At 43.7% G+C, this 21,151-nt stretch overlaps 2 protein-coding genes across 2 annotated transcripts in view; one reads left to right on the top strand and one right to left on the bottom strand.

The window, feature by feature from the left end:
- Dop1a (DOP1 leucine zipper like protein A) overlaps nt 1-1,154 on the bottom strand; it is a 101,455-nt gene extending 100,301 nt beyond the window's left edge. The window contains exon 1 of the mRNA XM_032909682.1: nt 1,066-1,154. The gene's annotated coding sequence lies outside the window, so the exon portion shown is untranslated. The remainder of the gene's footprint in view (nt 1-1,065) is intronic.
- A 2,208-nt stretch (nt 1,155-3,362) lies between these two features.
- Nucleotides 3,363-21,151, top strand: part of Ube3d (ubiquitin protein ligase E3D) — a 49,390-nt gene continuing 31,601 nt past the window's right edge. Inside the window, exon 1 of the mRNA XM_032911043.1 lies at nt 3,363-3,570. Coding sequence (XP_032766934.1) covers nt 3,494-3,570 — 77 coding nt within the window. The 5' untranslated portion in view covers nt 3,363-3,493. The remainder of the gene's footprint in view (nt 3,571-21,151) is intronic.

Below are 21,151 nucleotides of genomic sequence, written 5' to 3'. Positions count from 1 at the left end.
GAAATGGAGAATGGGATGATGTCTAAGAAAAATTCATTAGACGCGTGTGTTAAATTTTCAAAGAATACATAATAAAGTAAAATGTAAAACAAAAAAAAAAAAATTCGGTCCTCTAAGGAGGCACACCTGGAGATTCCTTTTTTAGCAGTTCCGAGGAAATGACAAAGTTTAACTACAACAAGGAGTTTAGACTACCTGGGCTATAATTTACCTAGAATTTCCGTCAGCTCAACGAATCAAGGGGTTGATGATCAGGTGAGTTAGCACAGAGCGACGGCCTATGATACTAACAAAAGGTCATACTAACGCGAACACATACAACTAACCTCAAAATGACAAGACCTTACCACCTACATATGGGGCTATCACCACCTGAATTTAAAGTTTTGACTCCACAGCTCGGAGTTACTAAGTGAGGGAGATTCCTGTATTTTTCTGATTAAATAAAAAATGTGTTTTGACTACAATCTCTAAATCTGACTTTGCTTCAATTCCACAGAACGTAAGAATTAACAAAACGCAATTTGCTTAGTGAGGAGAAAGTATAGTTGCGTGCTATTCCCTCCTCAACAGGATGAGGAGGAGGGAACCAGGTAAGTAGGGTTTTGGTGCAACTTTCAAAGCCCTGGAAATCAAAGGTGAGGACTGTTAACAACTTCCGTGTGCTAGCTCAACTTCCTCTTGGTGAACTTGGCTCTGCTTCCTAACCTTCTGCACCTGCACATCAGCGGGCCTCCGCGTCGCCTCAATCCTAAAAGGGACCCACCGGGCTGGCGAGGCAACGGGGTGCCAGGAAGCCTCCAACAAAGGCGCCGGGCACCCGCGCCCAGGTGACACCCTCCCTTAGCCCCGCGCCGGCTCTGCCCACCGAAGGCCGCGGACCGACAGGGCCCGGGTCCCACCGCCCGCCCCGGTCAGGGCCCCGTTTCCATCCCCGAGGAGGGCTCAGGTGGGGGCCGGGCGGTGACACCCCGACGCTACCACCGCAGGCCAGCCCGGGAGACGCCAGCCCGAACGGTGCCGCGTCTCGCGGCGCGACCGCGCCGGGGGCGGGGACGCTGTTACCTGCCACGGGCTCTGCCGCTCCCCGCTGGCACCGCTCTCTTGGCAACCGCGGCAGCCGCTCGCAGGCCGCCAGCCGAGGGCCTAGTGACAGCTACCAGCGTGCACCGCGCGCGCCCACGCCGGCGTCGACGTCGGCGGCCTCGGTCCCCGCCCCCGTCCGCTGCTCGGCGGCCACGGCTAGCCGGCGCTACAGCGCCCTCCCGCGGGCGATCGCGGAGACGGCGGCGAGAAGGTGCGAGCAGGTGTTTGCAATAGCCAGAAGAACCCTCCTTTTGATGGAGTGGGGGATTGAAGACAGCTTTGAAGTATTAAGTACGATCCAGGGGACTCACCAATACTTTCTGCGAGTACGTTCAGGCTCAGAGTCTGTGTGGAACTGAGAGACAGTTTAGCACTTTCTTTTTGTATCTAGCCTTCTTTCAAACGTACAGTTATTCCAAAGAGTTTTGTCTGGACCATCGTATCAGAAAGGTTTTACAACCGTTTTTGTTTGTTTGTTTGTTTGTTTTTTGTTTTTCGTATACAAGTTTTAAACCGCTCACGAGGAGCATGCTATTCTGAGGACGCTGTGTATTTCCCTATGTGTGGATATTTAAGTATTGCCAAAATTTAAGTAACATTTTTTAGTGTTAAAAGTAGATGGTAATTGTCCTTCAGATAAATGACTTGACACCAAAGAGCCAAAGAGTAGTTACCCTTTTCAAAGATCATTTACTTATATTTTATGAGGGAGTGCATACAGGTATGTATGTGCATGCATGGAACCCAGAAGAAGGGATCAGATACCCTGATGCTGCAAGCGGTTGTAAGTGCTGGAAGCCTAACTTCCCGTCCTCTGAAAGAGCAGCCAAGTGCTCTTAACCACAAAGCGAACTCTCCACCCCCAAGCTTTGATTTTTTTTAAAGCTATTATTCCCTCCTAGCATCCCAAATTGTTAGAATGAAACAGGAATTTATGCAGCAACGTGATAAACTTTTTAAAAAAAACTTCAAAGGCTAATATTAGGAAAACGGATAAGTTTCAATATACTTAAGACTGTTTTTGTTTTGAGCCAGGGTCTTGCCACATAGCCTGAAATGACTCTGCACTTAATATAAAGCCAAAACTGACCTTGAACTTGCAGCAATCCTGCCTCAGCCTCCTAAATGCTGGAATTACAGATATACACCATGATCCTTGGCTTAAACCTATTTAGAAATGCTTCCAGTTTGTTTGGTGTAATTATGACTATGAAATGGAACATTTCTGTCTTGGCTAGTTTTATGTTAACTTGACACAAGATAGAGTCTTCTGAAACGAGGGACCTCAATTGAGAAAATGCTTCCATAAGATCCAACTGTAACTCGTTTTCTTAAATAGTGGTTGATCCGGGAGTGGTTAATGGGTGGTGCTTTCGCTGGGTTGGTGATCCTAGGTTCTATAAAAAAGCAGGATCAGTAAACAGCACCCTTCCATAGCTTCTGTATCAGGTCCTACCTCCAGGTTTCTGCCCTGTTTTGCTTCCTGTTCCGACATCCTTCAATGATGTACAGTCATGTGGAAGTGTAAGCTGAATAAACCCTTTCCTCCCCAAGTTTCTTTGGTAATGTTGCTTCACCACAGCAAAAGAAATCTTAACTAAGATGATTTCCCTTATACAAGCTATCATTTTAAATGACAGCTTTTCATTTTAAAAGATGTCCTACTGAAATTCTATGACCTGATATATTTGTTTAGACCGCACCAGCTCTTTCACCTTATCAAACTTTCAAAACGTATCTTGTAGGAGCAAATAAGTTATGACTTCTTTCACTTCTGCAGTATAGTGGGGATGTATAAAAAAAGAAATTACTCATTTTTCTTTTTGCTTATTAAAAGTGAATATGAATGATTAGTCAAGATATTAAGAGTACACCACTCTCTTTTTATGGCTTCTAGAGACCTCATACATGTTTCTGCAACAGCTGCAGTCTTGGAACTACCATATCTAAAGCGAAATGTAATGGTCAATCTTTGACATTTCAGATGCATTAGACAGAAGCTAATAAAAGTACCATCTGTACAGCCTCTGCTTCATTATCTACCTCACCCTACCCAAGCAAACCAGAGGAGAGTTTCCTCCTGCCCCAAATCTGAGCTTTCTGCTTATTTTAGGGAGAATAGTGCTCATAGTCAAGTCCCTCCATCATCTTCCAGTGGAGGCCAGCTCTGCTCTCTGGGTCCCACCTGTCCTACTAGAGCGCGACTCGGGGAAGATCGGTGCCTTGGCAGTGCGTACTCTGCCCGAAAGGTGGCGCTCTAGCCGACAGACCGCCACTGCCGGATCCCGCCTGGCCGCCGCGCTGCCTCCGCCTGGAACCCAGCGGCTTGCCACGGCCGCACGTGCTCCCACCCAGTCCCGGTTCTGGTAACTGCGGGCTCGGTCCCGCGTGGGTCCCTGAGTCGGCCATGGCGGTGGTTGCGGCGGAAACACGCGTGTTCCTGGAAGTGCGGAGACGGCTCCAGAGCGCGCTGCTAATCCTGGGGTAAGGGAGGAGGCACCGGTGCGCGGGACCGCGTGTGTGGGCCGTGCGCGAGACGAGGAGACTGGTGCTCGTGTGCGTGGCACAGGAGCGCGGATGCGCGGGACCGAGGGAGGAGCGAACCGGACAGTAGGCGCGTGCGTGGGACGGTGTACGCGTGCGCAGGACGAGATGGTTTGCCTACCAAGCACTTTAGCCACTGAACCATCTCCCCAGCCTGTCTGTGGACTTTTAATTTCATATTTACTACAGAAACAAGAAACTTTGGGGGGGGGGCAAAATGCTCCTTTTTGGCTTATGGTCAGCAATTTTAATGATCTGCGATCTCTTCACGAGTTTTGCCTATTTCTTTGTGACAAATACATCAAATAGAGTTAGATGTGAAAATTTATTACAGAACAGCACAGTTTTTTGTTTTTGTTTTTGTTTTTTCTTAGCTTCTCCTCTTTTCCTAAAATCTGACAAGTAGCTAAAGTGGCAGTTTTGCATATGACCTGAGAACTGTGCTCAGATCCTAGGTTTCTCACGTGGGCAGAATAATTTTATCTGAATTTCTTCAGTTTTAAGATTTGGATTGAGTGCAGGCTCGGTGCAATTCATTTGTGTAGCTTATACAGATCTAGAGTTTCTCCAGTATTGGGAGGCAGGGTGGGGAGGCGTGAAGTCATAAGGTTGAACAAGTATCTGCAATTTCTGTCCACTTTTTTTAGGTAAGTAAGGGTACTAACATCAAATACAGCGGCTTAATCCCTCATACAAAAACCCATTCTGTAAATGAGTTGAGAAACCTACTTTGCTAGTCTGCTTGTTTGTCTCTCTCTGGTCTTTTGACTCGATTTCTAACACAAGTCAGCTCCCTTCCCCTAGTAACAACCATGGTCTGGTGTCATTCAACCAGTCTACACAATTTCACTGTTGAACTGTTGCTGACGTGTATTAGTCATGGTTCTCTAGAGTAACAGCATTTATTGAATGAGTCTCCCTATAAATAGGAAGGGGATTTATAGAAGGACTTACAGCCTGCAGTCCAGCTAATCCAACAGTGGCAGGCTATGAATGAATGGTGAGTCCAAAGATCCAGTAATTGCTCAGCCCATGAGACTCGACTGTCTTCAGTGTCTCATGTCTTCATGCCGCAGCTGGTCTTCGGTGTACTTCAGAATGCCAGCGAGAGCGAGGGCAAGCAGGCAAAGAGCAAAGAGCTCCCTTCTTCCAGCAGAAGTTGTGGCTTATATCTGAGGTGGCTCTTCCCCAGCTCAAAAGATCTGGATAAAGGCATGTCTTCCTACCTCAGAGGGAGGAAGTGAATCTTCCTACTTCGAATTAAGCAGAAATCCCTCACAGTGTGCCCTGCATTTTGGGATTTTAATTAATTCCTGATGTAGTCAAGCTGACCTAGCCAACTGGATACATCAGTTGTTGTTTTAAACTGCCTTTTCCAACATGTTTTTGTTGTTGCTTGTTTTTTTAAGATAGGGTCTAACAATGCATCATGGCTGCCATAAGTGACGATGTAAACCAGGCTGACCTTGAAGTCATAGAGATCTGCCTGCCTGTGCTTTCACAGCACTGGGACCCTCCAACTAGGCTTTGAGATTTTTGTTTCATCTCTGTTGTAGCTTAAATGAGTATTCCTTTCCCGTTTCTTACTGAGTAGTTTTCCATTGCCCGAGTATCTCACAAACAATTTTCTTACTTTTCTATTGCTGGATTTTTTTTTCTTTTTTTTTTTAATTGGATTTTTTCTTTTTTCTTTCTTTTTTTAATTTATATTTCAAATGTTATTCCCTGTGCTCGCTTTGGCAGCACATATACTAAAATTGGAACGAAATGTTATTCCCTTTCCTGGTTTCCTTGACATAAGTCCCCTATCCCATCCCCTTCCCCTTCTATAAAGGTGTTCACCTCCCCATCCACCTCTCTTCCTGTCCTCCCACCCCCCAATTACCTCTACACTGGGGGTCCAACCTTGGCAGGACCAAGGGCTTCTCTTTCCATTGGTGCCCAACAAGACCATCCTCTGCTACATAGGCAGTTGGATCCATGGGTCAATCCATGTATAGTCTTTGGGAAGTGCTTTAGTCTGTGGGAGCTCTGGTTGGTTGGCATTGTTGTTCTTATGGGGTTGCAAGCCCTTCATTTCTTTCAATCCTTTCTCTAATTCCTCCAATGGGGATCCTGTTCTCAGTTCATTGGTTTGCTGCTAGCATTTGTTGTTCTTATGGGGTTGCAAGCCCCTTCATTTCTTTCAATCCTTTCTCTAATTCCTCCAATGGGGATCCTGTTCTCAGTTCATTGGTTTGCTGCTAGCATTTGCCTCTGTATTTGACATGCCCTGGTTGTATCTCTCAGGAAAGATCTATATCCAATTCCTGTCAGCATGCACTTCTTAGCTTCATCAGTCTTGGTGGCTGTATATATATGGGCCGCATGTAAGGCAGGCTCTGAATGGCCGTTCCTTCAGTCTCTGCTCCAACCTTTGCCTCGGTATCCCCTCCTATGAATATTTTTGTTCCCCCTTTTAAGGAGGAGTGAAGCATCTGCCTTTTGGTCGTCCTTCTTCTTGAGCTTCATGTAATCTGTGGATTGTATCTGTGGTAATTTGAGCTTTTGGGCTAATATCCACTTATCAGTGAGTACATACCATGTGTGTTTTTCTGAGTGTTTTACCTCACTCAGGATGATATTTTCTAGTTCAATTCATTTGCCTATGAATTTCATGAAGTCATTGTTTTTGATAGCTGAGTAGTACTCCATTGTGTAGATGTACCACATTTTCTGTATCTGTTCCTCTGTTGAAGGGCATCTGGGTTCTTTCCAACTTCTGGCTATTATAAATAAGGCTGCAATGAACATAGTGGAGCACGTGTCTTTTTTATATGTTGGGGCATCTTTTGGGTATATGCCCAGGAGAGGTATAGCTGGATCCTCAGGCAGTTCAATGTCCAATTTTCTGAGGAACCTCCAGACTGATTTCTAGAATGGTTGTACCAGTCTGCAACCCCACCAACAATGGAGGAGTGTTCCCCTTTCTCCACATCCTCGCCAGCATTTGCTGTCACCTGAGTTTTTGATCTTAGCTATTCTCACTGGTGTGAGGTGAAATCTCAGGGTTGTTTTTTGATTTGCATTTCCCTTATGAGTAAAGATGTTGAGCATTTCTTTATGTTTCTCAGCCATTCTTCAGCTATTTTTGTTTAGCTTCCCCATTTTTTAATAGGGTTATTTGTCTGAGAATGTTTTTGTTATTTCTGTATAAGCCCATTTTTGTTGTAGGGATTGGTAGTTATTTGGTTGCTCTGTGTCCTTTGCCTTAAAAAAGCTTTTGAGTTTTTGAGATCCCATTTTGGATTCTTGATCTTCAGTCAGATGTAGAATTGGTGTTTTGTTCAAAATCTTTTCCCAGTGCCCATGTTTCAAAATTGCACGCACTTCTTCCTATTAGTTTGTCCTGGTTTGATGAGGTCCTGATCCTGTGGACTTAAGCTTTGGACAGGGTGATAAGCTGGATGCATCTTTTTCTACATGTTGATCCCATTTGTCAAAATTCTTGATTTTTCCATTGGATGGTTTTGGCATCTTTGTCAAAAATCAAGTGACCATAGGTGTGTGGGTTCATTTCTGGGTCTTCAATTCTATTCCACTGGTCTATCTGTCTGTCTCTGTACCAATGCCATGCAGTTTTTATCACTATTGCTCTGTAATACTGCTTGAGTTCAGGATTTTCTTCTTTTATTGTTGAGTTTTTTAGTGTATTTGGTTTTGATTTTGTGGACTTTTTTAATATTAATCCTGCTTTGTACAGGTACAGGGTGATAAAAATGGATCAATTTGCATTCTTCTACATGCTGACCTCCAGTTGAACCAGCACCATTTGTTGAAAATGCTATCTTTTTTCCATTGGATGTTTTTAGCTCCTTTGTCAAAGATCAAGTGACAATATATGTGTGGGTTCATTTCTGGGTCTTCAGTTCTATTCCACTGATCTATCTGCCTGTCTCTGTACCAATACCACGCAATTTTTATGACTATTGCTCTGTAATACTGCTTGAGGGGAGGGATGGTGATTCCCTTCCCCCAGAAGTTCTTTTATTGTTGAGTAAAGGTTTTGCTATCCTGGATTTTTTGTTATTCCAAATGAATTTGCAAATTGCTCTTTCTAACTCTATGAAGAATTGAGTTGTAATTTTGATGGGGATTGCATTGAATCTGTAGATTGCTTTTGATAAAATGGCCATTTTTACTATATTAATCCTGCCAATCCACGAGCATGGGAAGTCTTTCTATCTTCTGAAATCATCTTGAATTTCTTTCTTCAGAGACTTGAAGTTCTTGTCATACGGATCTTTCACTTCCTTGATTAAAGTCACACTGAGGTATTTTATATTATTTGGGACTACTATGAAGGGTATCATTTCCCTAATTTCTTTCTCAGCCTGTTTATCCTTTGAGTAGAGGAAGGATACTGATTTGTTTGAGTTAATTTTGTACCCAGCCACTTTACTGAAGATGTTTATCAGACTTAGTAGTTCTCTGGTGGAACTTTAGGGGTCACTTAAGTATACTGTCATATCATCTGCAAATAGTAATATTTTGACTTCTTCCTTTCCAATTTGTATCCTTTTGACCTCCTTTCATTGTCTGATTGTTCTGGCTAGGACTTAGAGTACTATATTGAATATATAGGGAGATAGTGGGCAGCCTTGTCTAGTCCCTGATTTTAGTGGGATAGCTTCAAGTTTCTCTCCATTTAGTTTGATGTTAGGTACTGGTTTGATGTATATGGCTTTTACTGTGTTTAGGTATGGGCCTTGAATTCCTGATCTTTCCAGGACATTTATCATGAACAGGTGTTTAATTTTGTCAAATGCTTTCTCAGCATCTAATGAAATGATCATGTGGTTTTTTTCTTTGAGTTTGTTTCTATAGTGGATTACGTTGTGGATTTCTATATATTGGACCATCCCTGCATCCCTGGGATGAAGCCTACTTGATCATGATGCATGATTCTTTTGATGTGTTCTTGGATTTGGTTTGGGAGAATTTTATTGAGTATTTTTGCATTGATATTCATAAGAGAAATTGGTCTGAAGTTCTCTTTCTTTATTGGGTCTTTGTGTGGTTTAGGTATAAGTATAATTGTGGCTTCATAGAAGGAATTCGGTAGCACTCCGTCTGTTTCAATTTTGTCCAATAGTTTGGACAGTATTGGTATGAGGTCTTCTATGAAGATCTGATAGAATTCTACACTGAACACATCTGGACCTGGGCTCTTTTTGGGTGGGAGACTTTTAATAACTGCTTCTATTTCTTTAGGAGTTATGAGGTTGTTAGGATGGTTTATCTGTTCCTTATTTCAGTTTGGTACCTGGTATTTGTCTAGAAAATTGTCCATTTCCTCCAGATTTTCCAGTTTTGTTGAATATAGGCTTTTGTAGTAGGATCTGATTTTTTTTAATTTCCTCAGATTCTGTTGTTATGTCTCCCTTTTTATTTCTGATTTTGTTAATTTGGATTCACTATCTGTGCTCTCTGGTTAGTCTGGCTAAGGGTTTATCTATCTTGTTGAGTTTCTCAAAGAACCAGCTCCTGGTTTTGTTGATTCTTTGTGTAGTCCTTTTTGTTTCTACTAGGTTGATTTCAGGCCTGACTTTGATTATTTCCTGCCTTTTACCCTTCTTGGGTATATTTGCTTCTTTTTCTTTTAGAGCTTTTAGGTGTGCTGTCAAGCTGCTAACATATGCTTTCTCCTGTTTCTTTTTGCAGTCACTCAGAGCTATGAGTTTTCCCCTTAGTACTGCTTTCATTGTGTTCCATAAGGTTGGGTATGTTGTGCCTTCATTTTCATTAAATTCTAACAAGTCTTTAATTTCTTTCTTTATTTTTTCCTTGACCAAGTTATCATTGAGTAGAGCGTTGTTCAACTTCCATGTGTATGTAGGCTTTCTGTCCTTTTTGTTGTTATTGAAGACCAGCCTTAGTCTGTGGTGATCTGATAAGATGCATGGAATTATTTCTATCTTCTGTATCTGTTAAGGTCTGTTTTGTGACCCATTATATGGTCAATTTTGGAGAAGGTACCATGAGGTGCTGAAAAGAAGGTGTATCCTTTTGTTTTAGGATGAAAAGTTCTATAAATATCTGTTAAGTCCATTTGGTTCATATCTTCTGTTAGTTTCTCTATGTTAATGTTTAATTTCTCTTTCCATGATCTGTCCACTGTGAGGGTGGGGTGTTGAAATCTCCTACTATTATTGTGTGAGGTGCAATGTGTGCTTTGAGCTTTAATAAGGTTTCTTTTATGAATGTAGGTGCCCTTGCATTTGGAGCATAGATATTTAGGATTGAGAGTTCACCTTGGTGGATTTTTCCTTTGATGATTATGAAGTGTCCTTTCTTTTCTTTTTTGATGACTTTTGGTTGAAAGTCAATTTTATTCCATATTAGAATGGCTACTCCAGCTTGTTTCTTCGGACCATTTGCTTGGGAAGTTGTTTTCCAGCCTTTTACTCTGAGGTAGTGTCTGTCTTTGGTGTTTTTCCTGTATGCAGCAAAATGCTGGGTCCTCTTTACGTATCCAGTTTCTTAGTCTATGTCTTTTTATTGGGGAATTGATTCCATTGATGTTGAGAGGTATTAAGGAATAGTGATTGTTGCTTCTTGTTATTTTTGTTTTTAGAGGTGAAATTATGTTTGTGTGTCTCTCTTTTTTTGGTTTCCTTGCAAAGAGATTATTTTCTTGCTTTTTCTAGGGTGTAGTTTCCCTTCTTGTGTTGGAGTTTTCTACCTATTATCCTTTGTGGACTGGATTTGTAGAAAGATATTGTGTAAATTTGGTTTTGTCATGAAATATCTTGGTTTCTCCATCTATGTTAATTGAGAGTTTTGCTGGATGTAGTAGCCTGGGTTGGCATTTGTGTTTTCTTAGGGTCTGTATGACATCTGTCCAGGATCTTCTGGCTTTCATAGTCTCTGGTGAGAAGTGTGGTGCAATTCTTTTAGGTCTGCCTTTATATGTTACTTGACCTTTTTCCCTTACTGGTTTTAATATTCTTTCTTTGTTTTGTGCATTTGGTGTTTTGACTATTACACCAAAAGGAATTTCTCTTCTGGTCCAATCCATTTGGAGTTCTGTAGACTTCTTGGATGATTATGGGCATCTCTTTCTTTAGGTTAGGGAGGTTTTTTTCTATAATTTTGTTGAATATATTTACTGGCCCTTTAAGTTGGGAGTCTTCACTCTCTTCTATACCTATTATCCTTAGGTTTAATCTTCTCATTGTGTTCTGGATTTCCTGTATGTTTTGGGCTAGGAACTTTTTGCGTTTTACATTATCTTTGACAGTTGGGTCAATGTTTTCTATGGTATCTTCTATCTCTGAGATTTCTCTCTTCTATCTCTCTTTTTTTTTTTTTAAGATTTATTTATTTATTATATATAAGTACACTGTAGCTGTCTTCAGATATACCAGAAGAGGGCATCGGATCTCTTTACAGATGGTTGTGAGCCACCATGTGGTTTCTGGGAATTGAACTCAGGACCTCTGGAAGAGTAGTCGGGTGCTCTTAACCGCTGGGCCATCTCTCTAGCCCTCTTCTATCTCTTATATTCTGTTGGTAATGCTTGCATCTATGACTCCTGATCTCTTCCCTAGGTTTTCTATCTCTAGGGTTGTCTCCCTGTCTGCTTTCTTTATTGTTTCTATTTCCATTTGTTAAATCCTTGACAGTTTTGTTCAATTCCTTCACCTGTTTGGTTGTGTTTTCCTGTAATTCTTTAAGGGATTTTTGTGTTTCCTCTTTAAGGGCTTCTACCTGTTTACCTGTGTTGTCCTGCATTTCTTTAAGGGAGTTATTCATGTCCTTAAAATCCTCCATCATCATCATAAAATATGATTTTAAATCTAAATTTTGCTTTTCTGGTGTGTTTGGATATCCAGTATTTGCTTTAGTGGGAGAGCTGGGCTCTGATGATGCCAAGTAGTCTTGGTTTCTGTTGCTTAGGTTCCTGCACTTGCCTTTTGCCATCAGGTTGTCTCTGGTGTTAGCTCGTCTTGCTGTCTCTGACAGTGGTTAGACCCTCCTGTAGGCCTGTGTGTTAGCACTCCTGTAGACCTGTTTTCTTTCAGTCAGACCTGGGAACAGAGCACTCTGCTCTCAGGTGTATAGGCGCTCCTGGCGACTGGCTTTCCTGCCCCTGCCTGCTCCTAGGTCCCTGTGCCTAGGGGACACCGATGGCACTAGATGATTCCCTCTTGGGTGGGGAATGTGGGCAGAGAGTAGTCTCCTCTGAGTTCTCAGGAGTGTTCGCACTTCTGAGGGTCCAGCTCTCTCCACTACTGGATTTGGGTCGATTTAAAAAAAATGTTTTTTTTAATTTTTAAACTTCCAGAAAGTGTTTATTATGAGTCAGCTGCATTAGCATTGTTTTTTTTAAAGGGTGTGTGTATGTGTGTGTGTGAGTGTGTGTGTATGTGTGTGTGTGTGAGTGTGTGTGTGTGTGTGTGTGTGTGTGTGTGTGAGTGTGTGTGTATGTGTGTGTGTGAGTATGTGTGTGTGTAAGTGTGTGAGTATGTATGTGTGTGTGTGTGTGAGTGTGTGTGTATGTGTATGTGTGTGTGTGTGTATGTATGTGTGTATGTGAGTGTGTGTGTGAGTGTGTGTGTGTGTGTGTGTGTGTAGGTGGTGTTGGAGCTGGGCAAATGCCATACCCCCAGCCTTGTTTAATGTCTTTATGACATAATATGCCCTTGGTTAATACCTAAGGGTAGAATTACTGTAAGATAGGATAGATGTGTACATTACATTGTGTGAAGGTGGCCAGTCTCTTGAGATTATGCCATTCTAATGGGAAAGTGGAGGTATCTCGTGGTAATTTTAATTTCCTTGGTGACATGCAGGGTTGAAAACTTTTTCATTAACTTTTTGATAATCCAAACTTTTTCATCAATTTTTTGATAATCTTTTGTAAAGCGTCTTATGGTGTCTAGCTAATAAAAACAGGTTAGTTTTTTTTCCTTTTTTTTTATTGGATATTTTCTTTATTTACATTTCAAGAGTAATTCCCTTTCCTGGTTTCCCCTCTGGAAATCCCCTATCCCACCCTCTACGCCCTCCCTCCATGAGAGTACTCCCCCACCTACCCACCCACTCCCTCCTACCTCCCCGCACTGGCATTCCCCTACACTGGGACATCCAGCCTTCACAGGACCAAGGGCTTCTTCTCCCACTGATGCCTGACAAGGCCATCCTCTACTACATATCCAGCTGGAGCCATGGGTCACTCCATGTGTACTCTGTTGGTGGTTTAGTCCCTGGGAGCTCTGGGGTGTTTGTTTGGTTGATATTGTTGTTTTTCCTATGGGATTGCAAACCCCCTCAGCTACCTCAGTTTTTTCTCTAACTTCTCCATTGGAGACCAGTAGTTGGCTCCGAGCATCTGCCTTTTATTTGTCAGGCTCTGGCAGCGCCTCTCAGGAGACAGCTATATCAGGCTCCTGTCAGCATGCACCTCTTGGCATCCCCAGTAGTCACTGGGTTTGGTGACTGCATGTGCAATGGATCCCCATGCACTGAAGTCCTGGATGGCCTTTCCTTCAGTCTCTGCTCCACACTTTGTCTCCATATGTCCTCCAAAACGGGTTAGTCTTGGTGCCAAATTGAAAACTTTACACCATAAAACCGCATGAGTTTGTGGATGTTTTCTGGCATCTGTGACAGACATTTTCGTTTTCCTAATGAAGGTTGAGTATGCCTTACTGGAAAAGGTCTGCGTAGGCCTGAAGTGCTTCACATTTTGGACTTTTCTAGAGTAGTAGTTTTTACATAGATTTTCCAGATTTGGATTTCTCTAATCTGGAAATCGAGAGTGGTTTGGATCTGTATCTTATTCATTCCAGGGCATTTTGGCTTTTCGGCATAGGGATACTCAGTGTGTTCTGTCTTTTGATGAGCAAAAATTTTAATCTTAATAAAATCCAGTGTCTCAATTTGTTTTAAACAGACTTATTTAATGCATTAAATCTTTGCCTACCTCAATTTTGTGAATACATAACCCCTCACCCACTCCCTCCGGATTCTTTTATCATTGTCTTTATTTAGAGATGGGTCTTGCTGTACTAGCCAGGCCGTTTTTGAACTGGCTTTAAGGTACCATGTGCTTACTTACCTCAGCCTCCCAAGTCTCTGGGACCATAAGCATGGCTGACACCGCGCTCAGCTTTTCTGCATGTGTTTTCTAGAGACTTAAACCACTTCTGTTTCTGTCTCTGGCACGTTGGATTAAGTTTTGTGTTGACTCATAAAATATGAGTCAGAGTTTATTTCATTATATATGGACATCCAGTTGTTCTGTGGCCTTTAATTACGGCCATATTTTTACCTCATTGGATGACTCAGCATCTGTATCACAAATCAGTTCCCTGAACATGAACCTGAACATGCGTGAACATGGTTTTCTGACCGTATCCTTTAAACCTGTGTCTTTATAAGTGTTCCCCCCCACCATGTATCATATGGAGGAGTGTTTTTGTCAAATGAATTTTGACAATCTTAAGTCTTTACTAGAACTTTTACTACTTTTATTGATTGATTGATTGATTGATTGATGATTGATTGACATGGTTGAGTTTTGCCCCTCATCTTTATTTAGTTGATTTATTTAGTTTTGGGTTTTTGAGACAGGGTTTCTCTGTGTAGTCCTGGCCATCTTGGAACTCTCTCTGTAGACTAGGCTAGGCTCCAACTCAGAGATCCATTAGCTTCTTCTGCCTTGATTAAAGGCATGTGGCATCCGGCCTATATATATTTTAAAAATTTTTTTATGTTAGCATTTCAGAGTTAGGAATACAAAGTGATGGGGGGTAATTGTACCTTTTACTCTCCTGATTAATTGTAGTCTCTAAGGCTTATTGCCCGGTCTGCTACCCTAGGTCTACCCCTGGAAGCTTCTAGCCTCCATACGGTCTTGTCTAGGTAGGCCTAGGATGCTGTCAGGCTTGCTGCTGACTGTGCTCACCCTCTCTAGTTCTACTCATCTGTCCTGGTCCAAACTCCTATCTGTGCTGTCTACTCACCTGGCTCCTCTCTCTCAGCCTCTCCTGAACTGCTCTGCTTGGCCTCACATTAATTCTGGCAATCTGTTCTAATCCTCTGCTCCTTCGTTGTTTGGCTTCTTCTGTTTTCACATGTGTCTAGCTTGTTCTCTCTTCAATCTGTCTCTGTAAAACCCTCTCAGTAAAAATTCCTTCTTCTTTCTTGCTCTCTGTTCCTCCCCAACCCCCCCACCAAGCTGAGGACTGAATCCAGGGCCTTGCGCTTCCTAGGCAAACACTGTACCATTGAGCTAAATCCCCTAGCCCTGTTCTGCTCTCTCTTAAGTAGTGTCTTCTTCACCTCTCTTCTCCTGAAGATGGGCAGATCCTGTTCTGTCAAATCTTTCTCTGACTCGTCCTTTTGTCTGCCACTCAATCAGACATCATTTTCAAACCGGGTACTTCCTTGTACACACTAACTTTTGGGATTAGAGGTGTGTGCTGAGGGTGTGTCTGTAATCACAGCCTGAGGGATTAGAGGTGTGTGCGGAGGGTGTGTCTGTAATTCAGCCTGAGGGATTAGAGGTGTGTGCTGAGGGTGTGACTGTAATCACAGCCTGAGGGATTAGAGGTGTGTGCTGAGGTGTGTGACTGTAATTACAGCCTGAGGGATTAGAGGTGTCCTGAGGTGTGTCTGTAATCTGAGGGATTAGAGGCTGTGCTGAGCCTGAGGTAATTACAGCCTGAGGGATTTGCTGAGGGTGTGTCTGTAATTACAGCCTGTGCTGAGGGTGTGTCTGTAATTACAGCCTGAGGGATTAGAGGTGTGTGCTGAGGGTGTGTCTGTAATCACAGCCTGAGGGATTAGAGGTGTGTGCCTGAGGGTGTGTCTGTGGGGTGTGGGACAGCCTGAGGGATTAGAGGTTGTGCTGAGGGTGTGTCTGTAATTACAGCCTGAGGGATTAGAGGTGTGTGCTGAGGGTGTGTCTGTAATTACAGCCTGAGGGATTAGAGGTGTGTGCTGAGGGTGTGTCTGTAATTACAGCCTGAGGGATTAGAGGTGTGTGCTGAGGGTGTGTCTGTAATTACAGCCTGAGGGATTAGAGGTGTGTGCTGAGGGTGTGACTGTAATCACAGCCTGAGGGATTAGAGGTGTGTGAGGTGTGTCTGTCAAATTCAGCTGGGGATTAGAGGGTGTGCCTGTGTCTGTAATCACAGCCTGAGGGATTAGAGGTGTGTGCTGAGGGTGTGTCTGTAATTCAGCCTGAGGGATTAGAGGTGTGTGCTGAGGGTGTGTCTGTAATTACAGCCTGAGGGATTAGAGGCGTGTGCTGAGGGTGTGTCTGTAATTCAGCCTGAGGGATTAGAGGTGTGTGCTGAGGGTGTTGCTGTAATTACAGCTTGAGGGGATTAGAGGTGTGTGCTGAGGGTGTGTCTGTAATTACAGCCTGAGGGATTAGAGGTGTGTGCTGAGGGTGTGACTGTAATTACAGCCTGAGGGATTAGAGGTGTGTGCTGAGGGAATTCAGCCTGAGGGGATTAGTGTGTGCTGAGGGTGTGACTGTAGCCTGAGGGGATTAGTGCTGAGGGTGTGTCTGTAATTCAGCCTGAGGGATTAGAGGTGTGTCCTGAGGGATTAGCCTGAGGGATTGAGGTGTGTGCTGAGGGTGTGTCTGTAATCACAGCCTGAGGGATTAGAGGTGTGTGCTGAGGGTGTGTCTGTAATCTGAGGGATTAGAATGTGCTGAGGGTGTGTCTGTAATCAGCCTGAGGGATTAGAGGTGTGTGCTGAGGGTGTGTCTGTAATTACAGCCTGAGGGATTAGAGGTGTGTGCTGAGGGTGTGTCTGTAATTCAGCCTGAGGGATTAGAGGTGTGTGCTGAGGGTGTGTCTGTAATTACAGCCTGAGGGATTAGAGGTTGGGCCGAGGGTGTGACTGTAATTACCGCCTGAGGGGTTAGAGGGGTGTTCTGCGGGGGTGTCTGTAATTACAGCCTGAGGGATTAGAGGTTGTGCTGAGGGTGTGTCTGTAATTACAGCCTGAGGGATTAGAGGTGTGTGCTGAGGGTGTGTCTGTAATCACAGCCTGAGGGATTAGAGGTGTGTGCGGAGGGTGTGTCTGTAATTCAGCCTGAGGGATTAGAGGTGTGTGCTGAGGGTGTGACTGTAATTACAGCCTGAGGGATTAGAGGTGTGTGCTGAGGGTGTGTCTGTAATTACAGCCTGAGGGATTAGAGGTGTGCTGAGGGTGTGCTGAGGAGGGATTAGAGGTGTGTCTGTAATTGTACAGCCTGAGGGATTAGAGGTGTGTGCTGAGGGTGTGTCTGTAATTATAGCCTGAGGGGTTTGAGGCGTGTGCTGAGGGTGTGGCTGTGTGTCTGTAATTACAGCCTGAGGGATTAGAGGTGTGTGCTGAGGGTGTGACTGTAATCACAGCCTGAGGGATTAGAGGTGTGTGCTGAGGGTGTGTCTGTAATTCAGCCTGAGGGATTAGAGGTGTGTGCTGAGGGTGTGTCTGTAATTACAGCCTGAGGGATTAGAGGCGTGTGCTGAGGTGTGTCTGTAATTCAGCCCTGAGGGATTAGAGGTGTGTCCTGAGGGTGTGACTGTAATTACAGCCTGAGGGATTAGAGGCGTGTGCTGAGGGTGTGTCTGTAATTACAGCCTGAGGGATTAGAGGCGTGTGTGAGGGTGTGTCTGTAGCCTGAGGGATTAGGGGAGGCGTGTGTGTCTGTAATTCAGCCTGGGATTAGTGTGTCCTGTAATTACAGCCTGAGGGATTAGAGGTGTGTCCTGAGGGTGTGTCTGTATTACAGCCTGAGGGATTAGGTGCTGAGGGTGTGTCTGTAATCACAGCCTGAGGGATTAGAGGTGTGTGCTGAGGGTGTGTCTGTAATCCACCTGTTAGAGGTGTGTGCTGAGGGTGTGTGTGTAATTAATGCCTGAGGGATTGGAGGCTGTAATTACAGCCTGAGGGATTAGAGGCGTGTGCTGAGGGTGTGTCTGTAATTACAGCCTGAGGGATTAGAGGTGTGTGCTGAGGGTGTGTCTGTAATTACAGCCTGAGGGATTAGAGGTGTGTGCTGAGGGTGTGTCTGTAATTCAGCCTGAGGGATTAGAGGCGTGTGCTGAGGGTGTGTCTGTAATTACAGCCTGAGGGATTAGAGGCGTGTGCTGAGGGTGTGTCTGTAATTCAGCCTGAGGGATTAGAGGTGTGTGCTGAGGGTGTGTCTGTAATTACAGCCTGAGGGATTAGAGGTGTGTGCTGAGGGTGTGTCTGTAATTCAGCCTGAGGGATTAGAGGTGTGTGCTGAGGGTGTGTCTGTAATTCAGCCTGAGGGATTAGAGGTGTGTCCTGAGGGTGTGACTGTAATTACAGCCTGAGGGATTAGAGGTGTGTCCTGAGGGTGTGTCTGTAATCACAGCCTGAGGGATTAGAGGTGTGTGCTGAGGGTGTGACTGTAATTACAGCCTGAGGGATTAGAGGTGTGTGCTGAGGGTGTGACTGTAATCACAGCCTGAGGGATTAGAGGTGTGTGCTGAGGGTGTGTCTGTAATTACAGCCTGAGGGATTAGAGGTGTGTGCTGAGGGTGTGTCTGTAATTACAGCCTGAGGGATTAGAGGTTGTGCTGAGGGTGTGTCTGTAATTACAGCCTGAGGGATTAGAGGCGTGTGCTGAGGGTGTGTCTGTAATTACAGCCTGAGGGATTAGAGGTGTGTGCTGAGGGTGTGTCTGTAATTACAGCCTGAGGGATTAGAGGTGTGTGCTGAGGGTGTGTCTGTAATCACAGCCTGAGGGATTAGAGGTGTGTGCTAAGGGCTAAGCCACACCATAACTAGAAAGAGGGTTCCTTTGTTTTTTGTTTTTGTTTTTTCAGTAAATAACACAATCTTGGGGTTCACAGTGTGATCAAATACCCCACAGCAGATGGGTTTTGTTGTGATATTTGTATATTCTTTTGTTGTTCCTCTGCTCCACACCCATCCCCACCTGCTGTCCCTTTCTGTTCTGTCTGCTCTCTTCTGCGTCATGGCAACTGTATTCTGTTCTCTTGCTTTTGGTTTTCATCTCCCTGCTTCATTAGGACCTCATTTCTCCTTCCCACAGTATATGACCAAGACCTACATGTACCTTCACATATATAAAATCTAGTAGCCACAAGACCAGAGGAGACATGCTATTTGACTGAGTTTGATATAATGTAATGAGCTGGATCCAGTTCCATCCAGTTTCCTGAGAGAGCCGTGATTTCATTTTTCTTCATAGCAGAATAAAACTCCAGTGTGTGAATGGACCACCTTTATTTTTTCATCCATCTAGTCTGGATACTATGGTGAATAGTGCAGATGTGAAAATACCTCTGTGATAGGACTTAAGAGTCTTTCAGATACACACATGCACAGGCACACACTCACACACACAGGAGTAATATAGCCCATTCATGTCATAGCTTTAATCTTAGTTGTTGAAAATTTTTCATACTAATTTCTGTAATGGCTGGACCAATTTATATTCCTGCTTATAATGGCAGTGGATGAATGAACAGTGGCCAGAGAAAATACAAAATCAAAAAAAAAAAACAAAACAAAACAAAGAAAGAAAGTAGAATCCTAAATAGAGGGGAATATCTGGACTACCACAAGGAAGGTGAGGAGTGGAGAATAAGTCTTTTATTTAAATGAGAAGTAACATTTGCCTAACACACTGAATGGAATGAGGTGTGCACTTATGAGGTGCCAATCAGAAGAGAGCATGAAAGAGTGAAGCCAATAAAGTTTAGATCTGAAGCGCTTGTGAAAGACCCCCGGAGTGGGGAGACCCTCACTCAAGTCTCGGAATGATGCAACCCCCCAAGAACTCACACAAAACCGTCCTTGTTGTAATCACATGAGGTTTATCGATAGCAACCAGTGCACTGGGGTCGAGACTCGTATCCCACGCAGGGGCAGTGGAGTTCGACCCTGAGAGGCTGGGAGAAGAGGTATTTAAAGGGAGAAACCATAGCCTGAGGGGGCAGGGATGGCGTCATAGAATAACAGTGAAAAATCACAAGGAAGAACTCTCTGTCTCCCAAGATTGTTTCCTAGGAGAAGCTGTCTCTTACTTCTCAGATTGTTTAACTTCATGGTTCGCTAGTTCCTAGGAGAAGTTGTTTCCTGCTTCTCAAGATTGTTCTCTAAGATTTATGGTCAGCTAGTTTCTGGGAGAAAGCTGTTGAGCTGGCCAATGTAATTATCCATTCTATAGTCCTAGGAGATGCTTCTTGGAACATACAATTCTGGGGCCTAACCTGTTTTCTTTTTCTGCTCTAAACTTTGTGTCTAGGGGGGCAACTTTAAAACTTTTATCTTTCACTTGGAAGGCTCACCTGTTGAAAGCTTGACCTCCCAACGTATCAGTGTTCAGTGGTGGCAAGGTTTTATGGTCCTCAACTCATCAGCGGAGTAGCCCATTGACAGACTCATAGCTCAGTGGACTATTGGGAGAAACGGAAACTGTGAGGGGTGATCCTAGTTAAAGGCACCCCTTGCTCTTAAGCTCTCATTGCTTCCTGACTGCCACGAGACAAACAGCTCTGCCATCTGCTCCTCTCCATAAAATCCAGCTTTTCCTCAGACCCGAAGCAAGAGACCTAAGAGACCATGGACCAGAAAGGCTGAAGCTGGAGATACCATGAACATTTCTTAGGTGCATTTCTGAGGCGCTTTGCCACAGAGACAGTAGGCTGACTAACACACTGATTACTTCATGTCTAAGTGTTTAATAACCGGATTTCCAGTAACAAAATAAACAAAAGGTCTTGGTTTGCAGCATTGGGTAAATATTTTCACTATGACATTTAGCCTGTAATATTTTTGGATTTCCTGTTTCTTTAGTATCCATTGATTAAGAACTTGCTGAAGCGGAATCTGGAAGTATATCACTAAGTCCTATGGGGGATATAAGGACGCTCGCTGCTTCTCAGTGAGATGTGCTGTCCTTGGATAGCTTTAAGGAGGGTGTGGCTCCTTAATCATAGTAAGAATGCCCCAAGACACTAAAAGTAGAGTCTCAACACAGGACATTCTGATGTCCTTTGTCTGCCCCTTTCCTTTGGTGCACAGTAGTATGGTATAGGCTTATCCCATTTTTTTTTTCTTTCTACTCTGGTCCTGATGTAGTTTTCTCCCAAAGAGCCTTACTGTTTTGCTTTTTAAAAACATTCAAAGACATATTCACTGGTTGTATGGGGCAGCACATGCCTGTGGTCCTAACACTTGGGATTTGGAAGCAAGAGGATCAGGAGTTCCGGGTCATTCTCCACTACGTAGCTGAGTTTGAGGCTGGACTGGGATACATAAGCCCTTGTCTGAAAAGGCATGTATGTATGTATGTATGTATGTATGTATGTATAGTGTATGTGTGTACAATTACATACTGGGAATCTAGTCTAGGGCCTTGCACAGGCCACTAAATTAAATATTGGGAACTTCTTTTTAAGTAGAAAATTGTCCTTCTAGGCTAAGATTTGGTGCTGCTATTGGAATGTCATTTCTTTTAGAATTCTGG

The sequence above is a fragment of the Rattus rattus genome, chromosome 8 (genome assembly GCF_011064425.1).
Source record: "Rattus rattus isolate New Zealand chromosome 8, Rrattus_CSIRO_v1, whole genome shotgun sequence".
NCBI lineage: Eukaryota > Metazoa > Chordata > Mammalia > Rodentia > Muridae > Rattus > Rattus rattus.
This window is presented reverse-complemented; position numbering and strand designations above follow the sequence as displayed.